An 18247-nucleotide genomic window follows, 5' to 3' on the forward strand; every position below is an offset into this window, starting at 1 on the left:
CTAACATCATTCCATTGTATATGCTCTAACTTTTCGTTGGAAAGGAGAACATCATCCGGCATCAACATCCACTGAGGCACACAGCCATATATAATCCATTATATATAGGCGTATGCTCCGGAAGCTTACTTTTGGCTTTTAGCTGCAACGCATTCCATAGACCAAAAAAAATATTAATTTTTTTTAAAAAAAAATCTTCTTGAAAACCAAGGACGGTCAAGTTTGTACACGTAAAAAATGTTTAGAAACGAAATGATTCACATGGTCTCCAGGGCAAAAAAAAGACAAAATTATGACAAATATAAAGTGAATAGTACTTGGTCATGGAGCATTTCGATTTTTTTTTATACCCAGAATACACTAAAAGTAATTTTCTAGGGAAATATTTTATTTCAAGTATAATACCTGATCATCTTTGAGTCACAAAAAAGTTTGAATTTTTTAAATTTTTTTAACAATTTTTTTATTTTTCCAAGTATAGGGGTGTGTGGCACCCGAGAGCCAATCTGTATTTCCCTGTATGCTCCCATCTTTAAAAAAATCCATTATTCAAAGATTCCATAAAAAAAACAAGCACCGATGCTGAATAAATTAGTTACTAAAATAAAGTAATGTCAAATTTCAATTTATCTAAAAAAAATAGTCTCATAACATCTCGTCAATCCTCTACCACGGAAAACAGTGAGCTCAAGGTGGAGTATTTTGGTCAATGAGGTTTTACGTGTGAGCAGGGTGGACACTTTGCCCTACTTACGAGGAAGCCAATCATAATGCTGAAGTGGCGAGCGCTGACTGAGTTGTTGACAAGTTCGAACGACTAGTTTTTTTCTGCAAAAGAAAGGCCCTAAACTGACAATCAATACACCACTTCTGCGCCTTCACATCGAATTACAACAGTGATACATCACATATCCTGATCATTTACCAGGTACTTGTAGAGGTTAACAACAATTGTGGATCAGTAAGTAGATGAGACTCTAAATTAGACACGCTGCTCTTACCATGTACGTGTCGTGAAAAATCCTAGAACTTGATCATTCTGGCTGATCTGGGGTTCAATCTGGCTGACCTGGGGTTCTTTCGAGTTCCCTAACCTGAAAAACACACAAATCAGATGTTAGTGGTTTATGGAATAAAGTTGGTACTACAGATAATGAGCCAAGTCCTTGACATCAGTCATCGCCTCCTCTTATTTCCTTGGCAACATCTTCCAGTTCAAGGACTGAGTTCAGGTATGGGAGTTGATGATGCATATAATGGACGCAAGCAACAAAGGGATAACAACAGCTATTAGCATCACTAAACTAAGCAAGAGTCTTGTTACACAGGTGGTAATCTCGCATGCTACAAGATTTTCGGAGCCCAGTTCCAGGAAACACAAGAGGAACTGACCAAGAACTGACACAGGACCGATACAGAACTACAGATAGATACGCGGCATAGTACAGTAATAGCTTCGCAAAGTTCTCAGTGCTCCTGCTACGCGTGCTTAAAAGGCTAAGCTACCAAAAAAATGTTGTCGAGCAACACGGCAAAGCCATCTCTTTGATCTCATTGCCGGACCAAGTCCTTGAGCTTGGTCATCCACCGGACGTACTCCTTGGTCTGCTTGGTCACCATGTAATCGTGCATGAAGTTGGTGGTCTTCAGGGTCACCCCACGTAGCTCCAGGAACTTGAACAGGCCCTTCTGCACATTCGGAGGAAGCTCGCTGCAGCAGAAAAACAGAGGGGATCATATCAGCAAAGGGTAGTCACACGATTCAATGGTGCAAAAATGAGCATGTGAAGTGGTATACTTACGTGAATTCAGGGCCCTCGAAGGGGAACTTCTCTGCATCGGATTCGGCTTCCTCTGATATCAGCATCTCGTCGATGGTTATCTCCTCACGGAAGGCAGTGCAGGTGAACTCGAGTTTCGGGCCAGTTCCCTTGGAGACTACCACCTTCATGGAGAGGCTACTGTCTTCGGAGCCCTCATCTTCGTCGTCATCGTCCTTGGCAGCATCCTCATCATCATCTTCATCAAACTCAGGCTCCGCGTCCATGTTAGGCATGCTGACAATGACCTCGATCTTCTCATCCTTGTAGTCCTTTTTAAGAACAACCACGCTCATCCCTTCTTCGTCAACGATTTCAAAGGGAAAGTCATCTGGTGTAGGTTCCTGCCAGAAGACGGAGCAATGAACCAATCAAAACAGCTTAATTATTCGCAAGACCAAGAACTGAATGCAAGTCCTCATGTAATTTTACAGATACTTCTTGCAGAAAGTAACATATGTTCAGTCATCTCAGGATGTTTCAGACAATAACTTATGAATCAAAATGCCAGTTTGAATACTGTTGTCATGCAATGTGAATCCAAAGTAGTAGGCAGTTCAAAATCTGAACCCAGCCCTTCAGGAACTCAACCATCGGTTGCACCACCCTAAAAGTCAGACTCCACAAAGTCATTAGAATGATCAACGGGCTGACATCAGCTGAATGGCGGCAGCTGCTCAGAGAAACAACAGTCCTAAAACTCAAGACTTATTTTTAGTATCAATACTACAATTGAGAAGCTACATGAAAACACACACAAGAATAATTTGGAACAGATGGTTGCAGACTGTCCATGCTAGCATGCTTATAATAGATCCTATATGAGAATCAACACGAAACTGAGCTAAACTGGCACAAGTATTGTTAGATTAACAGTAGAAGCATTTCCTCCATGACAAAACTCTCTCTGATTCAGGCAGAGATTGTTCTACCACGCACCAAATCCATCTAGCTCAAGGAATATATTCATATGTCCATACCCGACCATGCCAAGCATAAAGGCCACATCTTGCAGAAAGTGGCATATATTTGCACATTTCAGGATTTTCAGACAATATTAATGGAACTAAATGTCAGTTTGGACAATGCTCTCACGCCAAACAAATCCTAAATAGTTCAAAATTCAAAACAAACCTCAAAACTCAACAATCGCCCTCGCTCATCTAAGTCCATACTTTACAACATGCTCAGCAAAGTGATACGAGCTGAATAAAACCAAGCTAAAGCGTGTGTTATTCTTATGATGAACAGATGGTTGCACACCTCACGTGCTGGCGTGCTTAATCGGTGATCACTCATAAGAATCAACACGAAACCAATCAGAGCACATACGAGCAGACGGATGCACAGTTGCTATACGCAAAAGAAGCACTCCTTCCTTGACGGAAGAAAGAAAAAATGCAAGGAAGCACTAGCATGCTTATTTACTGGTCATATCTACGGACGGTTCATGGCAAATTTACCCCTAGCCTAGAGATGGGAAGACCCTCTGCATACTCGCAATGCAGTTGCAAAATCAGCAAGCCACGGTCCACTCCAGCCGAGCACACTCACTCGCTAACAAACGCCTACCGTGCAGCCGTCCAAACAAGATTACCGCCATAATAAACCAAGCAAACCCGTCCGCCCGCCTCACGAGTAATCCGTCTCTGATTCTTCCGGCGAGGGTTATTCTACTAGCACGCAAGGGGACTCGACCGTGTGTGTCACGGCGGGTGTGTCGTTCTCACCTGCACGTCGGTGGCGAGGTACTCCTCGGCCTCCCGGATCTCGAGGTCGATGGCGGCGGGGAGGCCGCCTCCTCCGGCGCCCTTCTTGTTCTTCTTGCTCTTGACCTTGCTCTCCATCATCTTGACCGTCGACCCATTCGCCGCCGCGGCCGCGCGCAGAGGGGGCGCGAGCAGCGAGCGCCTGACCTGGGCCGCCCACGGGCCAAAGATTGAGGCGGACGGGGCGGAGCGGAGGAGGGTGATGGCGGCTGTGGTGGAGGTGGCTGACGAGGCGGAGACGAAGGAGGCCATGGCCGCGGTGTTGGGTGCGAGGAGGGGAGTGGGGAGGGGATAAGGTGAGGAGGGGTTTTGGGTTTAATAATGGACCGAATCGAATCCCCTCCCTGGCAATCGAGCGCTTGAGCAATCACTTTCCATGGCGCGGAAGCGCTCGCGAAGCGAGTCAATTCCCTTTTTATCACTTAGTGTTTTAATTGCGTTCACACGTATTCACACTAACAAGCTTCTATTACTACTTGCGAGTTCGCATGTAGCCAAGAAGTGCTCACACCTGCATGTACGCACATGCACTCATCTCATGGATTTGCATTTAATGAGCGTTCACACTTTCATAAGTTCGTTGCATGCATACACATAGCATATCATTCTTTTTCTTCAGCACGAGGCAGGCTCTCAATTCTCTTTTTGCAATTCCCTTTTTGCAATTCCCTTTTGGGTTTTATTTTCATACGGTAATTCATATTTAATGGGGTCCTTTTGCAATTCCCTTTTTCGGGTCAGTGGTTTTTAAGGGGGAAAATAACGGGTGGGAAGATCCACTTGCAACTCAAATGAACTACCACTTGCTACTCAAATTAAGTATTGTTTTAAGTTGTAAGCTAACAAAAGTTGCTAAAATATTCTAAATGAAATTTACCTTTTAGGGTTGCTAGGTATTTATATTTACCGTTGATAAATAACGAGGCACCTAGGGTTGATAACTTGTAAACAAAAAAAGAGTCGCTACATTTTTTAAATTAAATTAAATTTTTAGGGTTGATATTTATTTATATTTTACCATTGATAAATAGCGGGTCACCGGGTTGATAGCTTGTAAACTAAAAGAGAGTCGCGAAAATATTCTAAATGAAATACTTTTTAGGGTTATTATTTATTTATTTTTACGATTGATAAATAACGAGCCACCAGAGTTGATAGCTTGTAAAATAAAATAAAATATTCGCTAAAATATTCTAAATGAAATACTTTTTAGGATTGGTAGTTATTTTATAATTACCATTGATAAATAACGGAGCACCGGGTTGATAACTTGTAAACTAAAAAGAGTCGCCAAAATATTCGAAATGAAGTTAGATTTTTAGGGTTGGTAGTTATTTATATTTACCGTTGATAAATAACAGGACACCGGGTTGATAGCTTCTAAACTAAAAAATATTCGGTAAAATGTTTAAAATAAAATTAACTTTCGGGTTGATATTTTTATACATTTACCATTGATCACTCAAGTACGGAGGGGTTGATTATTCGAATAGAAGAGGGTTGATAACTTTTAGCCAGAAAAAAAGTTTCTCGAAACATATCAACATGGGTGCTAGTTTTGAAGATCTCGTCGAGACGGATTTATTGGTGAAAGCGGATCTTAATTTGGAGTTGTCGTTTGAAAGTTAAAACGTTTTGAATTTTAAAATTTGGAAAAGATTCCACTGACATCAGCAGATTTGTCTATTTGTGCATGCATGCAGAACTTTCCCTCAATACCCTGCACCAGGTTGATAATTTTATACATTTACCGTTGATCACTTAAGTACGAAGGGGTTGATTATTCGAATAGGAGAGGGTTGATAACTTTTAGCCAGAAAAAAAGTTTCTCGAAACATATCAACATGGGTGCTAGTTTTGAAGATCTCGTCGAGACGGATTTATTGGTGAAAGCGGATCTTAATTTGGAGTTGTCGTTTGAAAGTTAAAACATTTTGAATTTTGAAATTTGGAAAAGATTCCGCCGACATCGACAGATTCGTCTGTTTCTACATGCATGCAGAACTTTCCTCAATACCTCGCACTGGGTTGATAATTTTATACATTTACCGTTGATCACTCAAGTATCGAGGGGTTGATTATTCGAATAGGAGAGGGTTGATAACTTTTAGCTGTAAAAAAGTTTCTCGAAACATATCAACATGGGTGCTAGTTTTGAAGATCTCGTCGAGACGGATTTATTGGTGAAAGCGGATCTTAATTTGGAGTTGTCATTTGAAAGTTAAAACGTTTTGAATTTTCAAATTTGGAAAAGATTCCGCTGACATCAGCAAATTCGTCTTTTGTGTACATGCATGGAGAACTTTACTCAATAGCCTGCACCAGGTTGATAATTTTATACATTTACCGTTGATCACTCAAGTACGGAGGGTTGATTATTCGAATAGGAGAGGGTTGATAACTTTTAGTCGAAAAAAGTTTCTCGAAATATATCAACATGGGTGCTAGTTTTGAAGACCTCGTTGAGACGGATTTATTGGTGAAAACAGATCTTAAATCGGAGTTGTCGTTTGTGAGATAAAACGTTTTGAGTTTTGAAATTTGGAAAAGATTCCGCTTACATCAGCAGATTCGTCTGTTTCAACATGCATGCAGAACTTTCCCCTTAATAGCCTCCACTACAGTCCAAAATTTGCCAAAAATGGATTTTTTTTTTGGTTGGAAACCGATCGTTTAATCCCTCCCTAGCGCTCGAGCGCTAGCTAGGGCAGCCCGGACCGAATGGGGATGCGGCGTGCTCAGGCGGTCGGTGTGGCCCGCGCGTCAGTGAGAGTTTTGTTCTAGACATTTTATTACACAAATATAAGACCAGTTACTAAATCAGGTCTGGCATCGAAATAATAAGCCTCTCTTGCGAACAAGGTATGAAAACGAGATGAATCATCGAAAAGAGGCAGAAGAAGATGGGTGTTGGTGGACTTGACTTTCCAATTGAATATCAAAAAGGTATTTTAAACTTTTTCAAAAATTGAAATAAACCACATACGTATAAATTAATATGTTTGCGAAAAGAACAGCCAATCTATTAATCATCGTCAACACTACTATAAAGAACACCAAAGGTAATAAAAAAATTGCAAATAGGTCGTTGGACCACCAAGCAAAGAATATGAGCACTGGAATGAGCTGAAGGCACATCGTCGTCCTGACCCCTCCATCACTGAATGCGTGCAAAGATTGTCAGAAAAAAAATGTATTCGTTCTAAGACTCCAAAGGGCCAACGCAATAGGGCAACAACCATTGCCAATGAAGGAACACGAAAACAGGTCGGATCTCAGAAGATCCACCGGACAAAACCTCCACGCCCTCTGCCAGCGATAAGCGCACCACCGAAGCCAGAATAGGGCAAGAAGGACCTTATTCTACTATCAAGATGTAGCCGGCCTCATCATCTTAAAGAAGACACTGAAAAATAACCTAAAAAGAACGAGAACCCTCCCGTCGACGAGGGGACGTGGTCCGCCACACTTCAAAGGCCCTAAGGCCACCGAAGACGAATAGATTAGTTGCATCTCTGATGCAGGGACGAAACTCTAGATGAATTTCACAGTCGCCTCTCTTCTGAAGTCCCCTTACCTTCCGATTTATCGTTACTCTAAAGCATGTGTGTACATATTACCTTGATATATACTTGCGCAATTCTATAAGAAAAAATATGCAAGCTACATAAAAAAAACTAAACCGCTCTAATGAAGGCATGGTAGAAACATAAGATGAATCATCGAAAATAGCCAGAAGAACATGATGTAGGTGGACTTGAGCTTCAAGAATGAAAAAAACTCAAAAAGGTATTTGAAAAAATTAGAAAAATTGAAATTGAAATAAATCACGTCCGCTACAAGTGTGATTTTTCCACCTTGATACACACTTGCGCATTTTTTAAAGAAAAATAATAAGTAAGATGGAAAACCATGTGGGCTTTATAAAAAAGAGAAAACAACACTTTATGTTTCTTTGAACAGTAAAAATCCAGTCCTTACAGTGTTACCTAGACATGCTCGCACCAGACAGATCTATTCCATGTAACTAATTCATCACGACATCACGTGCTTTGCATGCACACGAGTCAAGCGTCTCATGCGCAGCGCCTGCTTGCCGTGGAGCGGTGGCGCTTGGCATGGCCGGGACGCGTGTGCCGTCTGCCGATGACGCCGACGAGCGGCGCTGCGACAGGTTTTGTCTCATGTTGCTGTGGAGGTCGACGCGCGCCCGGCGGAACAGGTCGGAGCAGAACACGTGGTCGACCATAGGCTGCGAGCGAGGGAAAACAGGTCTGGGTTCAGCGGGAAGAAAAAAAGATAAAGCGACTTGAGAATAAGTAAAAAAAAACACCAATTTTATCACACCCTAGAGAAAAACTACAATTCTATTCTCATTATAGGGATCATGAATGTAAGCATACAATGTCCAATGTCAGACGACGCAAGTAAATAAAACAAACCGGCCAGGGTATGGGGTTTTAGTTCCAAAACCACAGTAATTGGTATAAGTTGTTTTACAAATTTAAAGGTCGAAGATGAACATCTCAAAAATTTAGTTGTAATTTAGTTGTAATTTACCTTTTTAACGTATTTTGTACTGTTTGATGTTTCTCTTAATGTTAAGATTATTTGTTTCGCAAAAAAAAAAAATCTCATGTTTCATGGGTTCTTCTTTTCTGCTGATTGGGGGTGCTCATCAAGCATGGTACTCAGCCACACGGCCCACACACACGTGGCCAAACAGTAAGTCTATATTTTGGATTTTCAGATCCGACTTGGGCTCTAATATTTGAATTCTAAAGAAACATTTGATTTTTTAAAAAAAGACTGAAAGCTAGAACATTTATGAAAAACTTCCAAATGGCTCCCATAAATGAGCTCGATACATCCTGGATTACTCAGGAAGAAATTCTTGTGGTTTTCTTAGGCTAGTCATAGTGGGGAGTAACTTAAACTAGTAACATGTCATATGTTACTAGTCTAAGTTACTACAGTACCTCCATAGTAGGTAGTAACTTATATGTGGTGTTATGCATTGTGTTATTTACTATGGTGTAGACTAAACTTATCTTGGGGTGTGTGATGTTATGGTAACATAACTAGTTACCACCTCACTCTTTTTTTTCAATTATTGATATGTCATGTCACCAAAATACCTTGGGTTGTGTGATGTTACTAGCTAAGTTACTCCCACTGAGCAGTCTTATACTACTAGCTTCGGTTGTGATTTCGTGATATCTTCACCGCCAATAGTTTTGGTTCTTTTTTTTAACGGGCCAGGACCCGGAAGGGTCCGGAAACTGTATTAAGGAGAAGGGTAGGGAACACAAATTACATCAAGGACCCTGAAAAACTGCAGCATGACCCAAGACTTTTACAAAAAGGACCTGAAACTATAAATGGAAAAGCGATCGGCTCCTCCTCCACCGCGAGAGGAAAGCTTGACATCATGGCCACCAACGTTGTCGCCGGGGACGGCACCACTTGGAGACAACGAGGGGACGAACGGCGCAACGCAGCTCGCGAAGATCCTCATGTATGGCACTCTGGCCTGGAGGAAGAAGAGATGACAACAGCAGCATCACAGCTCGGAGTGGCCGCCCTTCGGCCATCGGAATAAGCAGCTTAACGATGCACAGTCGTTGAAGGGGATCTGCTGTTGATGAACTCCAGTGATTCTCCTTGAACACAGCTTCGAGTTTCACCCACCGCCGGCAGGATCCAGACTCCCGGAAGCCACTGCCTATCCCACTTCCATCGCCACCACGGCCGGCCGGAGGAGGAGGCGGTAGCTGTAGGTACTGAAGAGCAGCACGACCCAAGCGATTATTGGGGGGCCTCGCCACGGGAGCACCGCCTGCTTGATTCCACCTTGGAAACGAAGCGACGGCCTCCATCGACGACTGACCGGTGCCTCGGCAAAGCACAAGGTCTTGTCAAACCTTGACCACAATATCTGTGTGTTGTGATATTTGCTCATAGAAAACATAGCCAAACAGTTTTATGTTGGATCAACTAAAATACCTAGGCTAAAATCATACAAAAGAAACAGAGTATACCGTTCGCATTTGTTGTAAATTATGGAGTTGGGCCACGTAAAATATAAAATAATCTCTGAGGATTTTCTATTTACAACGGAATAGTTCCAACGATTATTTCGTATTGGATCGTTTTGAGATATTTGTTGGTGTTGACCTAGAGCCTGCGATCAGAATGAAAGTTCAGAAAGCAACAACCAAAGAAACCCCACAAACATAATATTACACTTGGATCGATTGATATTGGAACCACAAGCACGTATGCACATAGTAGGAGCATCAAGTTGGATCATGTTTCCGACCGAGAGCCTGCAATTTGGCAAGCACATGATCCAGCTCTGAGCCTCTGACCGACCTGAACTTATTCCAAGAAGACCAGAGGAAGAAGAAAAACTCGAGACATAACCGAGAGCAGCTACAGAATACCGATCACAGAATCTGCGCATCGCGGCTGGCCGGCGAAGTTAACGGCGGCACCAAGGCGGCGACGAACCGGAGCCGGCCAGACCGCCAGAGTCGTCGGCGAGTGGGACGTAGTACCGCGATGCAGACGGTGAGTCGCCGCGGATGAAGGAACTGCCGCCGGTGGACGACCGCCCCTCGCCGTCGGCGAAATGGAGGACGATGGCCCTGTACAGGAACGGCAGCAGGCCCTCCATGACTCGCTTGTTTTTCTTGTTCTTCTTGCCAACCAGAAGCAAAGGAACAAACGGCTACGGCTGCTCAGATATATAGAGGCGAAAGATGGCTGTATATGGGGTTTATAAACAAAAAGGCTACATTGAGATATTTAATGTACTCCATGTTAAGATGTGCTTTGAATATTGACTAATCAAGGTTGGTGGATGATAAGTTGATAGCAAACTTGCTTAGTAGTAGCTCGCAAAACTGGAATGGTCAATAATGAGAGGATATCAACTGGAGGAGGCATGGATGATGATGTCGACGATGATGATGGTGATGGGAGGGAAGACGATGTCTGCACTTCAAGTTGAAGACAAGATGCAATTCTCTATGCAACAGCTATGGAATATACCAAGTTATCAACGCACGTTACAAGAAAAAACCATGAAGCGAAGAAAGAAATATCTGGTATATACTGCTTAGTTCTTTTGCAATGAAGAGGAAGAACAATATACAAAGATCATTCGTTGCAGTGTGGTAAAACTCAGAACGTAACTGAAATTGGACACGAAATATAGTACTTCCGAGATGTGGTCTGAATCAGATGGAGACCTTGTTTATTTTAACTGACCAAAACGACATCTTACCTGACCTCATGTCATATTCTGAATTTCTAATGAGGTTTGTTATGCCGTTCTGTTCTGTTACCAATGATGTTGACAAACCACAAACTAGGGCTTCAGCTGAACTTATCACTGCAAGCATAAACATGTACATTTAATCCCCCGTCAGGTAGACCATCCTTCTCAAGTATCTGAACACAAGGAACTGGGTCGGGCTCAAAGCATCATCCAAATTATGACAACGACAACCTAATTATAAGTCTCAGAATACCCCAAAAAATCTAACAAGATTCCGAAGCAGCCAAAGGGACACGATATGAATATATGATCTGCCTCTCTTGGAGGAGTTTACATTTGAAGCTGCTCAGGGAACAGCTGACACCCAAGAATGTAGCATGGTACAACATTGTAAAGTTCTGACACATATATATGCCGTCCGGGCTTTTCGCGGTGCATAATGACACATAATTTAACCTCCACACAGAATTCTCTAGCAACAAGTGGTGAAGCCTCTCTACAAAAGCTACCTACGGAGAAGGCTGGCGCTTCGTGTGACTCTTCCTCTTCGACGGGGGGATATTGCTTACAAAAACAGTGAGACAGTGATCCAAGTTGTCATGGATTGACATTTCCCTGCTTGGTACAGTACTATGAGCTGAGGTGGAAGATTTGACAGTCAGGTTTGTAGTTGCTCTTCGAAGCGGCCTGCTCAAACTTCTTCAATGGCCCTTCATTCTCTGTTAAGCCAGTCTGGATGAAGTAGCGCGTCCACCATGAATTACTCCGCAACTTTGCCTGTCAACAAAACAAACACAGCATATTTTCTTAGTGAAGGGCTCTATGTTGTTATGCAGGGCAAACTTCACAGTCTTAGCCAGGTACAGTTTGCTCTATAGGTTCTGGAATATGTGAACACTTGAACTGCGTCACCTACACTGCGAAATCTCCCCCATCAGTAGCCCCTAATGGACAGCCTAACAGACTTGGCAATATGCAAAACTCATGTCCAACAGTATGTCAGAAACTTGGTTAACATGTGAGATAATCAGATACAACTTAATTATATGATGCCACATATCCAAAGAGAAAAATGTCACATAAGCAAGATTATTAATGCAATAAACGAGAAGCAAAAATCCTCAACTATTATTAATCTATACGGTTAACACGGAACTCTACAATGGTTTATATGTTTCCTTTTGGACCATGAGCAAGAAATGTGTTCAATTTGTTTAGCTCGTGTTCTGTAAAATGGATATCATGAACTTAAGTCATATAGGGAACATTTCTTGATGCCAGCAATAAGAAGTCATTTGTACTTACTGGTCTTCCAAATTTTGGTAGTTCAGAAACCTTAGCCTTCTGCTGGCCAGGATTGCCTAGATAAGAGTAATGAAAATAAATATTAGCACGGATATGGTATAGGATCCATCATATACTAATAATAAACATATAATACAGAGCTAGTAACCATTAAACAATACTACAGTACAATAAATGCAAATGTTAAACCCTATTACTATTCCCTAACTAGTCACAAAAGAGGGGCGTTTTGGGTCAGTCTAACTTTCCACAGTTTGGCATTATTATCTTTACAAATATCTATACTTGACACAAAGGAGTTATATGAGTAGAACTGAAGATTTGGTTCAGTAAGCACTTCAATAGTACTATAACTGTTAAATTCTATAAATATACATGACAGAAACAACACTGTTTTGTGACTCCATAATGATATTATCAAAAGTAAGTATCAGGGGAGCCATCCACAGGGCTGTAACATCAAATAACTTGTGCAGCAAAGGGATAATAGTAGAGCAGCCTAAGGTATCACTGTTCAAATTCCAGTAGTCACCTGAAGACTTAAATCATGCTACCTACTCTAAAGACCTAGCGCTATCACTGAGTCCTGCTCTAAAGACCTAGAGTTATCACTGATTCCACTAGCACATCAAGCATTTAAATATGGTTACCTTCAACACCAAAAGGTTATTGACACTCATGGCGTTGGACTAGTTACACCTAGAAAACTCCAAGTTCCACCGTGTTGAAGATAAGGTTCTTAAGAGACTTTTAGTATGTTCATTGAGTAAAGAACGGTGTCCACAATATACAATTTTAATATACATACAGTTACACTTTAAGAACGGCACTTGGCAAGCATTGGCAGGATCAGGGATTATTGCATAAGTACATAAACAGTAAGGACCCCTTTCTTTAAATCTCAGATATACCTAAGAAGAAAATCAGTACTTTACCACTTATCGTAAGTTCTAGGTCTAACAAAACTAGCATATGATATCATTTTAGGAAGGAACTAATATTTTACCCAGAAGATCAACAAATATACATTCTGTGAAGCAAAGGTCCTTCAACAAATCATAAAGTAAATGGCTGAAAATTAAAAAACAAAAGAACAGAATAGAAAAACATACCAGTAAAGATGACAAGGCCATTTGTGGACACCCTTGCTAAATCAGGAAGTGTTTTGTTCAGATACCTTGGGGTCAGATAATCCAAAGCATCTGACACAACCACAAGGTTAAAAGAATCTGGGCGGTATGGAAGAGTGAACTTAATGTCAGACATGCGGACAAAGCCCTTGCGCACAAGGCTTTTGCAGCTACTATCGGCATCCTCCAAATCATAAGGCTCCACCCCCCATGCTTCGACCTTCCCTTCTTTCAACAAGTTTGAAACTACTGTACAACTATCAGGGCCTACATGGAGAACCTTCTGCATATCACTGCCGTACGCCTTCTTAAGATAAGGAAGTGCCTGGATAACTTCTGATGTGCAAGAACCTGGATGCAAATGCAAAATAAAGATTAAGGAGGTAAAGGAGGAGCATGCAATTCAGCCAAGTAACAGTAAAGGAAACAACATGTAAGATACATATCGCAATCAGATAAGCAAAACACTAATCCTCACTGAAAATCAGGCCCACAGAATATCTGCGTTGGCCTTTAAAAACCTCCTAATTAACCATTTCTGAGATATTTTTATAATAGCAGATTAGCTACTTCACTGTTCTGAAGGTTATTATAACACAGTAAACAAAGACAACTATATTACCGCATTAGAGTGAACCAAACTATTACCTCTGTTCCAGAATATAAGATGTTTTGGTAGGCTAATTTAGGAAACCAAAACATCTTATATTTAGGAACGGAGGTAGTACGTTATTGTGTTGGGCTGTTGGTATGCTACATTATTGATGTTCTGCGAGGATATTCGTTATTCACTATTGTTTGTCTTTCTGAAGAAATAAAGACAAGCCATGGACAACAAAACTAGAAAACAAGAGAAACAGTCCAAATGCAGTGTAGACCCAGGACAATTCTATTTACAAATCAGCAAGCATAATGTGGACGTGAAGTGTGAGCATGCTATCGTGCCAGTAAACAATGATACGGCAACATAACATAGTATCTGCTACTTTGGTCCATGAATTTTAAGAACATGAAGGCTACAGAACACAGTATTATCTGTGCTATTTGGGTATTTGTAGAAAAACAGCTGGAAACCACAACTGGTCAACACATTATAGCGAGAGTAGAATTGAAACCAGACAGGAAAATAAACAATTTGAAGGTGGACTGTCCAACAGGCAAGTCCAGAGGGATAATTGAGAAACTTGCATCAGTTTATACTTTATAAATAATAGTAGGAAGTGGCTTGACAGGGACACAAAAGAATTATATACCTTCAGCCCTGCTCACAGCTTCTCTGCTCGTAACAGTTACACCTGGCAACGAAGAAAGAGTCAAAACAAAAAGTATTAGATCAGGACATACACATCAATCTCGCTGAGAGCAGAACACAGCTCAGTAACTTGGCATCAGAAAAGCGATGCACGCCAGAAGGACATGTTAATCCAGAAGTGGTAGGTACAGGACAAGCAATCGGTGTTTATACAGACACACCTAATCTCAAATTCAGTGTTTGAGTTGCTACTCGATAAAATAAGTTGAAAGCAGAGCAGGTAACATCAGAACAAGAAGCGGAGCTCCTTCATGCTACATTTTTTTTTTTTGCGGTCTATTCATCGACTGAACACAATAGGATGAGTTTGAGGCACACCTGAGCCGCTGTTGAAGTAGGCGATTAGAACAATGACCCCCTGCGAAGGAACAAAACAGGCAGCCGTCAGCAGCAAGCAAGCAGACGAAAGGAAAATCCTGAAGAGCCACCATCATGAGCGATTTTCAGTTTCAGTTTTCACCAGGACGAGCAGCGCGATTGTGAGCACTGGCGGCGAGCGCGACTTGGGGTGGAGCAGGCCGGCGACGGTGGGCAGGCCGCCCTCGGAGGCCCGGCGGCCGGGGTTGACCGACCTCCTCGACATCCCCCGCGCGCGCGCTCCTCTGGCCCCAGCAACCGCCCTGATGATCCCGTCCAGGAAGGGAGGAAGGAGGCTCTCCCCCGCGCTCCTCGAGCACCTGGCCACAATTCGTCGCGTCAGATTGGACGAATCGCACAGAGGAAGCACGCGCAGAATCCCCTCAACGCCGCGCGCCCGAAGGGGAAACCCAACGAAAGAGGCGCGCCAATCGAGCGCGTCGGCCGCCACGCGCAATGGCGGGGGCGTCGGCGGCTGGGGTTGGGTGGGTACCTGTAACGGCGGAGGGGGGTGCCGGCGGCGGCGTCGGCGGCGGCGACGCTAGGGTTGGGCGGGATCTGGGAGCGTCGGCGCGGGGGGATCGGAGTGGAGTGGGGGGGCGAGTGGGTGGCGATCCGACGAGATAGGGACCGATGTATGTTGGAGTGGGATTTATTATTATTTTGTTGTGTTATTTACGTGACCGTATATATATACACACGCGGCGCGGCGTTGATTAGTGGGATTGGCCCGGATCACGACGCGCATCGGATTCGGGGATGTCGGTCGCCGCATCTCCCTCTCGCTGACCGCTGGGGTCCTCCTCGCGCTGTCGCTGGCCCGACCACGGGCAGGGTGGCGCCGCGTGTGGTGGTTTCCGGCCAAACCGGACGGGGTGCCGGCTCAAAAATGGTCCACCGGATTAGGTGACCTCGCACGACACCGGTCCACGACGCACTACACATCAGTAACATGCCACCCACACAAACGCTAGCCACCTCCGCTTCAGCCTCCTTCATAGACCGGTTGCCCCTCCTCCGATCGATTTCACCGGTGTTAGGAGGAGTGGTAGACCCGATCTGTGCGTTGAGTTCTCAACAAAAGTACTAGGGTTTTCACTACTTTATGTTAGGATTTATGCTAGGAGAACAAATCAATAATTTCGCCTTCCCTTTTCTTATTTGACAGAAATTTGCCCACTCTTGTGTGAGATGAGGTTAATGTTGAACGCCCGTTTACTTTGTCAAGCACACAACTACATATATATATATGTACGCTAATAATTTATGCTAAGAAAGGCAACCGCCTACTCCCTCCGATCCAAAAAAAAAAGCGTCGGAAAGCCGTTTTTGCAAACCCACCCTTAAGCTTTTTTATTTCGTGAACCCGCACAACCCCACGCAATGAAAAAGATGAAAGAACTCCTCCTCGGCTCCTTGCGTGCCTCGTCGATGTGCGCCCCGACCCCCCTTCTCGGGGCCAGCGCGGTGGGCGGTGAGATCGAGCGGAGGCGAGGCGGGGGCGCAGGGCGACGCCGGTGTTGACCAGTGATGGGGCCCCGCGGTAGCTATGCGTGGGAGACACGCAACCAGATCGAGCACAATCTGCTCTTCTTCGACGAACACAGCGGAAAACACAGACGAAATTATCTTCTTTTAGAAGGGGTTTAATGCAAAACATAATTATACTGTTCCTTCAATTGTTTTTCCGGATCGGTGGGAGTATGTTATATAACAAGGTATATAACTACAAATGGGAGAGCTACCTGGTCTCAAACGTATCTATAATTTTTGATGCTACATGCTTGTTTTACACCAATTTATATGTGTTTTGCTTACACTTCGTTGCACTTTTATATGATTTCCAGCACTAACCTATTAAAAAGATGCCACAGTGCAAGTTCTCTGTTTTCTGCTATTTTTGGTTTCAGAAAAGTTGTACAGAAAATATTCTCAGGATTGAACGAAACAAAATCTGAAGTGACTATTTCTCTGTAACAAAGACAGAGACCGAAGGGGAGTCAAAGAGGGGCAGCAGGGCGGCCAGACCACACCTAGGCGCGGCCTGGCCCTGGCCCGCGCATAGGGGGTGTGGGCCATCCCGGCACCCAACCGACCTAAATCCACCGCCTATTTAAGCACGATTTCGGGAAAAACCCTGAATACCCGAGTCTCCATCCACGAAAAGTTCTGTCGCGGCCGCTGACAAGGGATTAACTTGTCAATGCCTACGTGTTGTAGACTTAGGATTTCGTAAGAAGTAGAGGGCAAGTAGATCTCGAAGGTTCAGCCGAACAAAGGTGCTTAACTCGAAATTACGGTGGCTAGGGTTACAATGATTCGATCCCCTCTTCCTCCCTCGACTTCCCCTTTATATAGAATGCGAAGCCGAGACTTTTACATGTCATAAAAGTTACAGATTGTAGAGCCACATTGGGTTTTTTCCTATATTGATACAAGTTTCCTATTACAATAGAACTTTCCTAACCCGAAAGCCTTAACCTTCTGGACCTCTAAAGCTTCGATTCCATGGGCTTCATATTTCCTTATACACCCAGAGTACTTATGTGACATGCCTGTTAGGCATACCTATGTCAGTAGCCCCCGAGATTTTGCTTGAATTGTAGAGTCGAGTAAAATCTCCATCGTACACCTGTTTAATAAAACTATCGAGTTATACTAAAATTTTATTCAATCTCTATTTTGTACAGGGATAATGGTAAATGAGGCTGGTTCATCTGACGGATCAGGTACCAGTTAATTGCTCTAGTGGCAAATCCGCAAAAACCTACTTCAAGTTCAAGTCCCTGGACTCGAACCCGGGACACTGGCGTAATTCGAGACGTGCCGCTTCAGGACTTATCGTGAATCAAATTCCAGCTTATTTCATTGGGTACCCAACGCGTCTGTAGGGATTTTTCTTCATATCTGTTGATGCGAATAAAGTGGGAGAGCGCATTCATGTGTGATGCCACGCCACACAGGACGGGTCCTGGGGTCTTACCTTCGTGAACTCTTTGTCGAGTTACGGCATTCAGAGTTTTTATCCCAATAGGCGCGCTCTGAGAATATATTTTCGATTGCCTTTGTGCGGCTGATGAAATTCCTCATTTCTTCGAGTTGATGTTTGAACAATATATGTATCTCCCGATGGGAGTACATGACGAGTTATGTGTAAGTCGAAGATGTATGAATAAGTTTTTCGTCTCCAGCTCTATATTGGCTTTTGTCTTTTTTCCTTTTCTCTTCTATATTTTATCGGGTGTGCGACCAACGCTCTAGATGGGAGT

At 43.2% G+C, this 18247-nt stretch overlaps 2 protein-coding genes across 2 annotated transcripts; both read right to left on the reverse strand.

Moving 5' to 3' along the window:
• Positions 1-1271: 1271 nt before the first annotated feature.
• On the reverse strand, positions 1272-3841 carry LOC124664367 (uncharacterized protein At2g39795, mitochondrial-like). Its single transcript, XM_047201904.1, has 3 exons — positions 3551-3841; positions 1803-2164; positions 1272-1711 (listed from the first exon to the last, which is right to left on the reverse strand). Exons 1-3 carry the CDS (start codon positions 3839-3841, stop codon positions 1552-1554), a joined length of 813 nt encoding a protein of 270 aa, XP_047057860.1. The 3' UTR covers positions 1272-1551.
• A 7309-nt stretch (positions 3842-11150) lies between these two features.
• LOC124661833 (probable pectin methylesterase CGR2) lies at positions 11151-15204 on the reverse strand. The gene is made up of 6 exons (XM_047199720.1): positions 15082-15204; positions 14940-14979; positions 14563-14604; positions 13292-13660; positions 12180-12235; positions 11151-11651 (listed from the first exon to the last, which is right to left on the reverse strand). The coding sequence occupies exons 1-6, from the start codon at positions 15202-15204 to the stop codon at positions 11505-11507; spliced, it is 777 nt and encodes a 258-aa protein (XP_047055676.1). The 3' UTR covers positions 11151-11504.
• Positions 15205-18247: the final 3043 nt, after the last annotated feature.

Source organism: Lolium rigidum, chromosome 6 (genome assembly GCF_022539505.1).
Source record: "Lolium rigidum isolate FL_2022 chromosome 6, APGP_CSIRO_Lrig_0.1, whole genome shotgun sequence".
NCBI classification, from domain to species: domain Eukaryota; kingdom Viridiplantae; phylum Streptophyta; class Magnoliopsida; order Poales; family Poaceae; genus Lolium; species Lolium rigidum.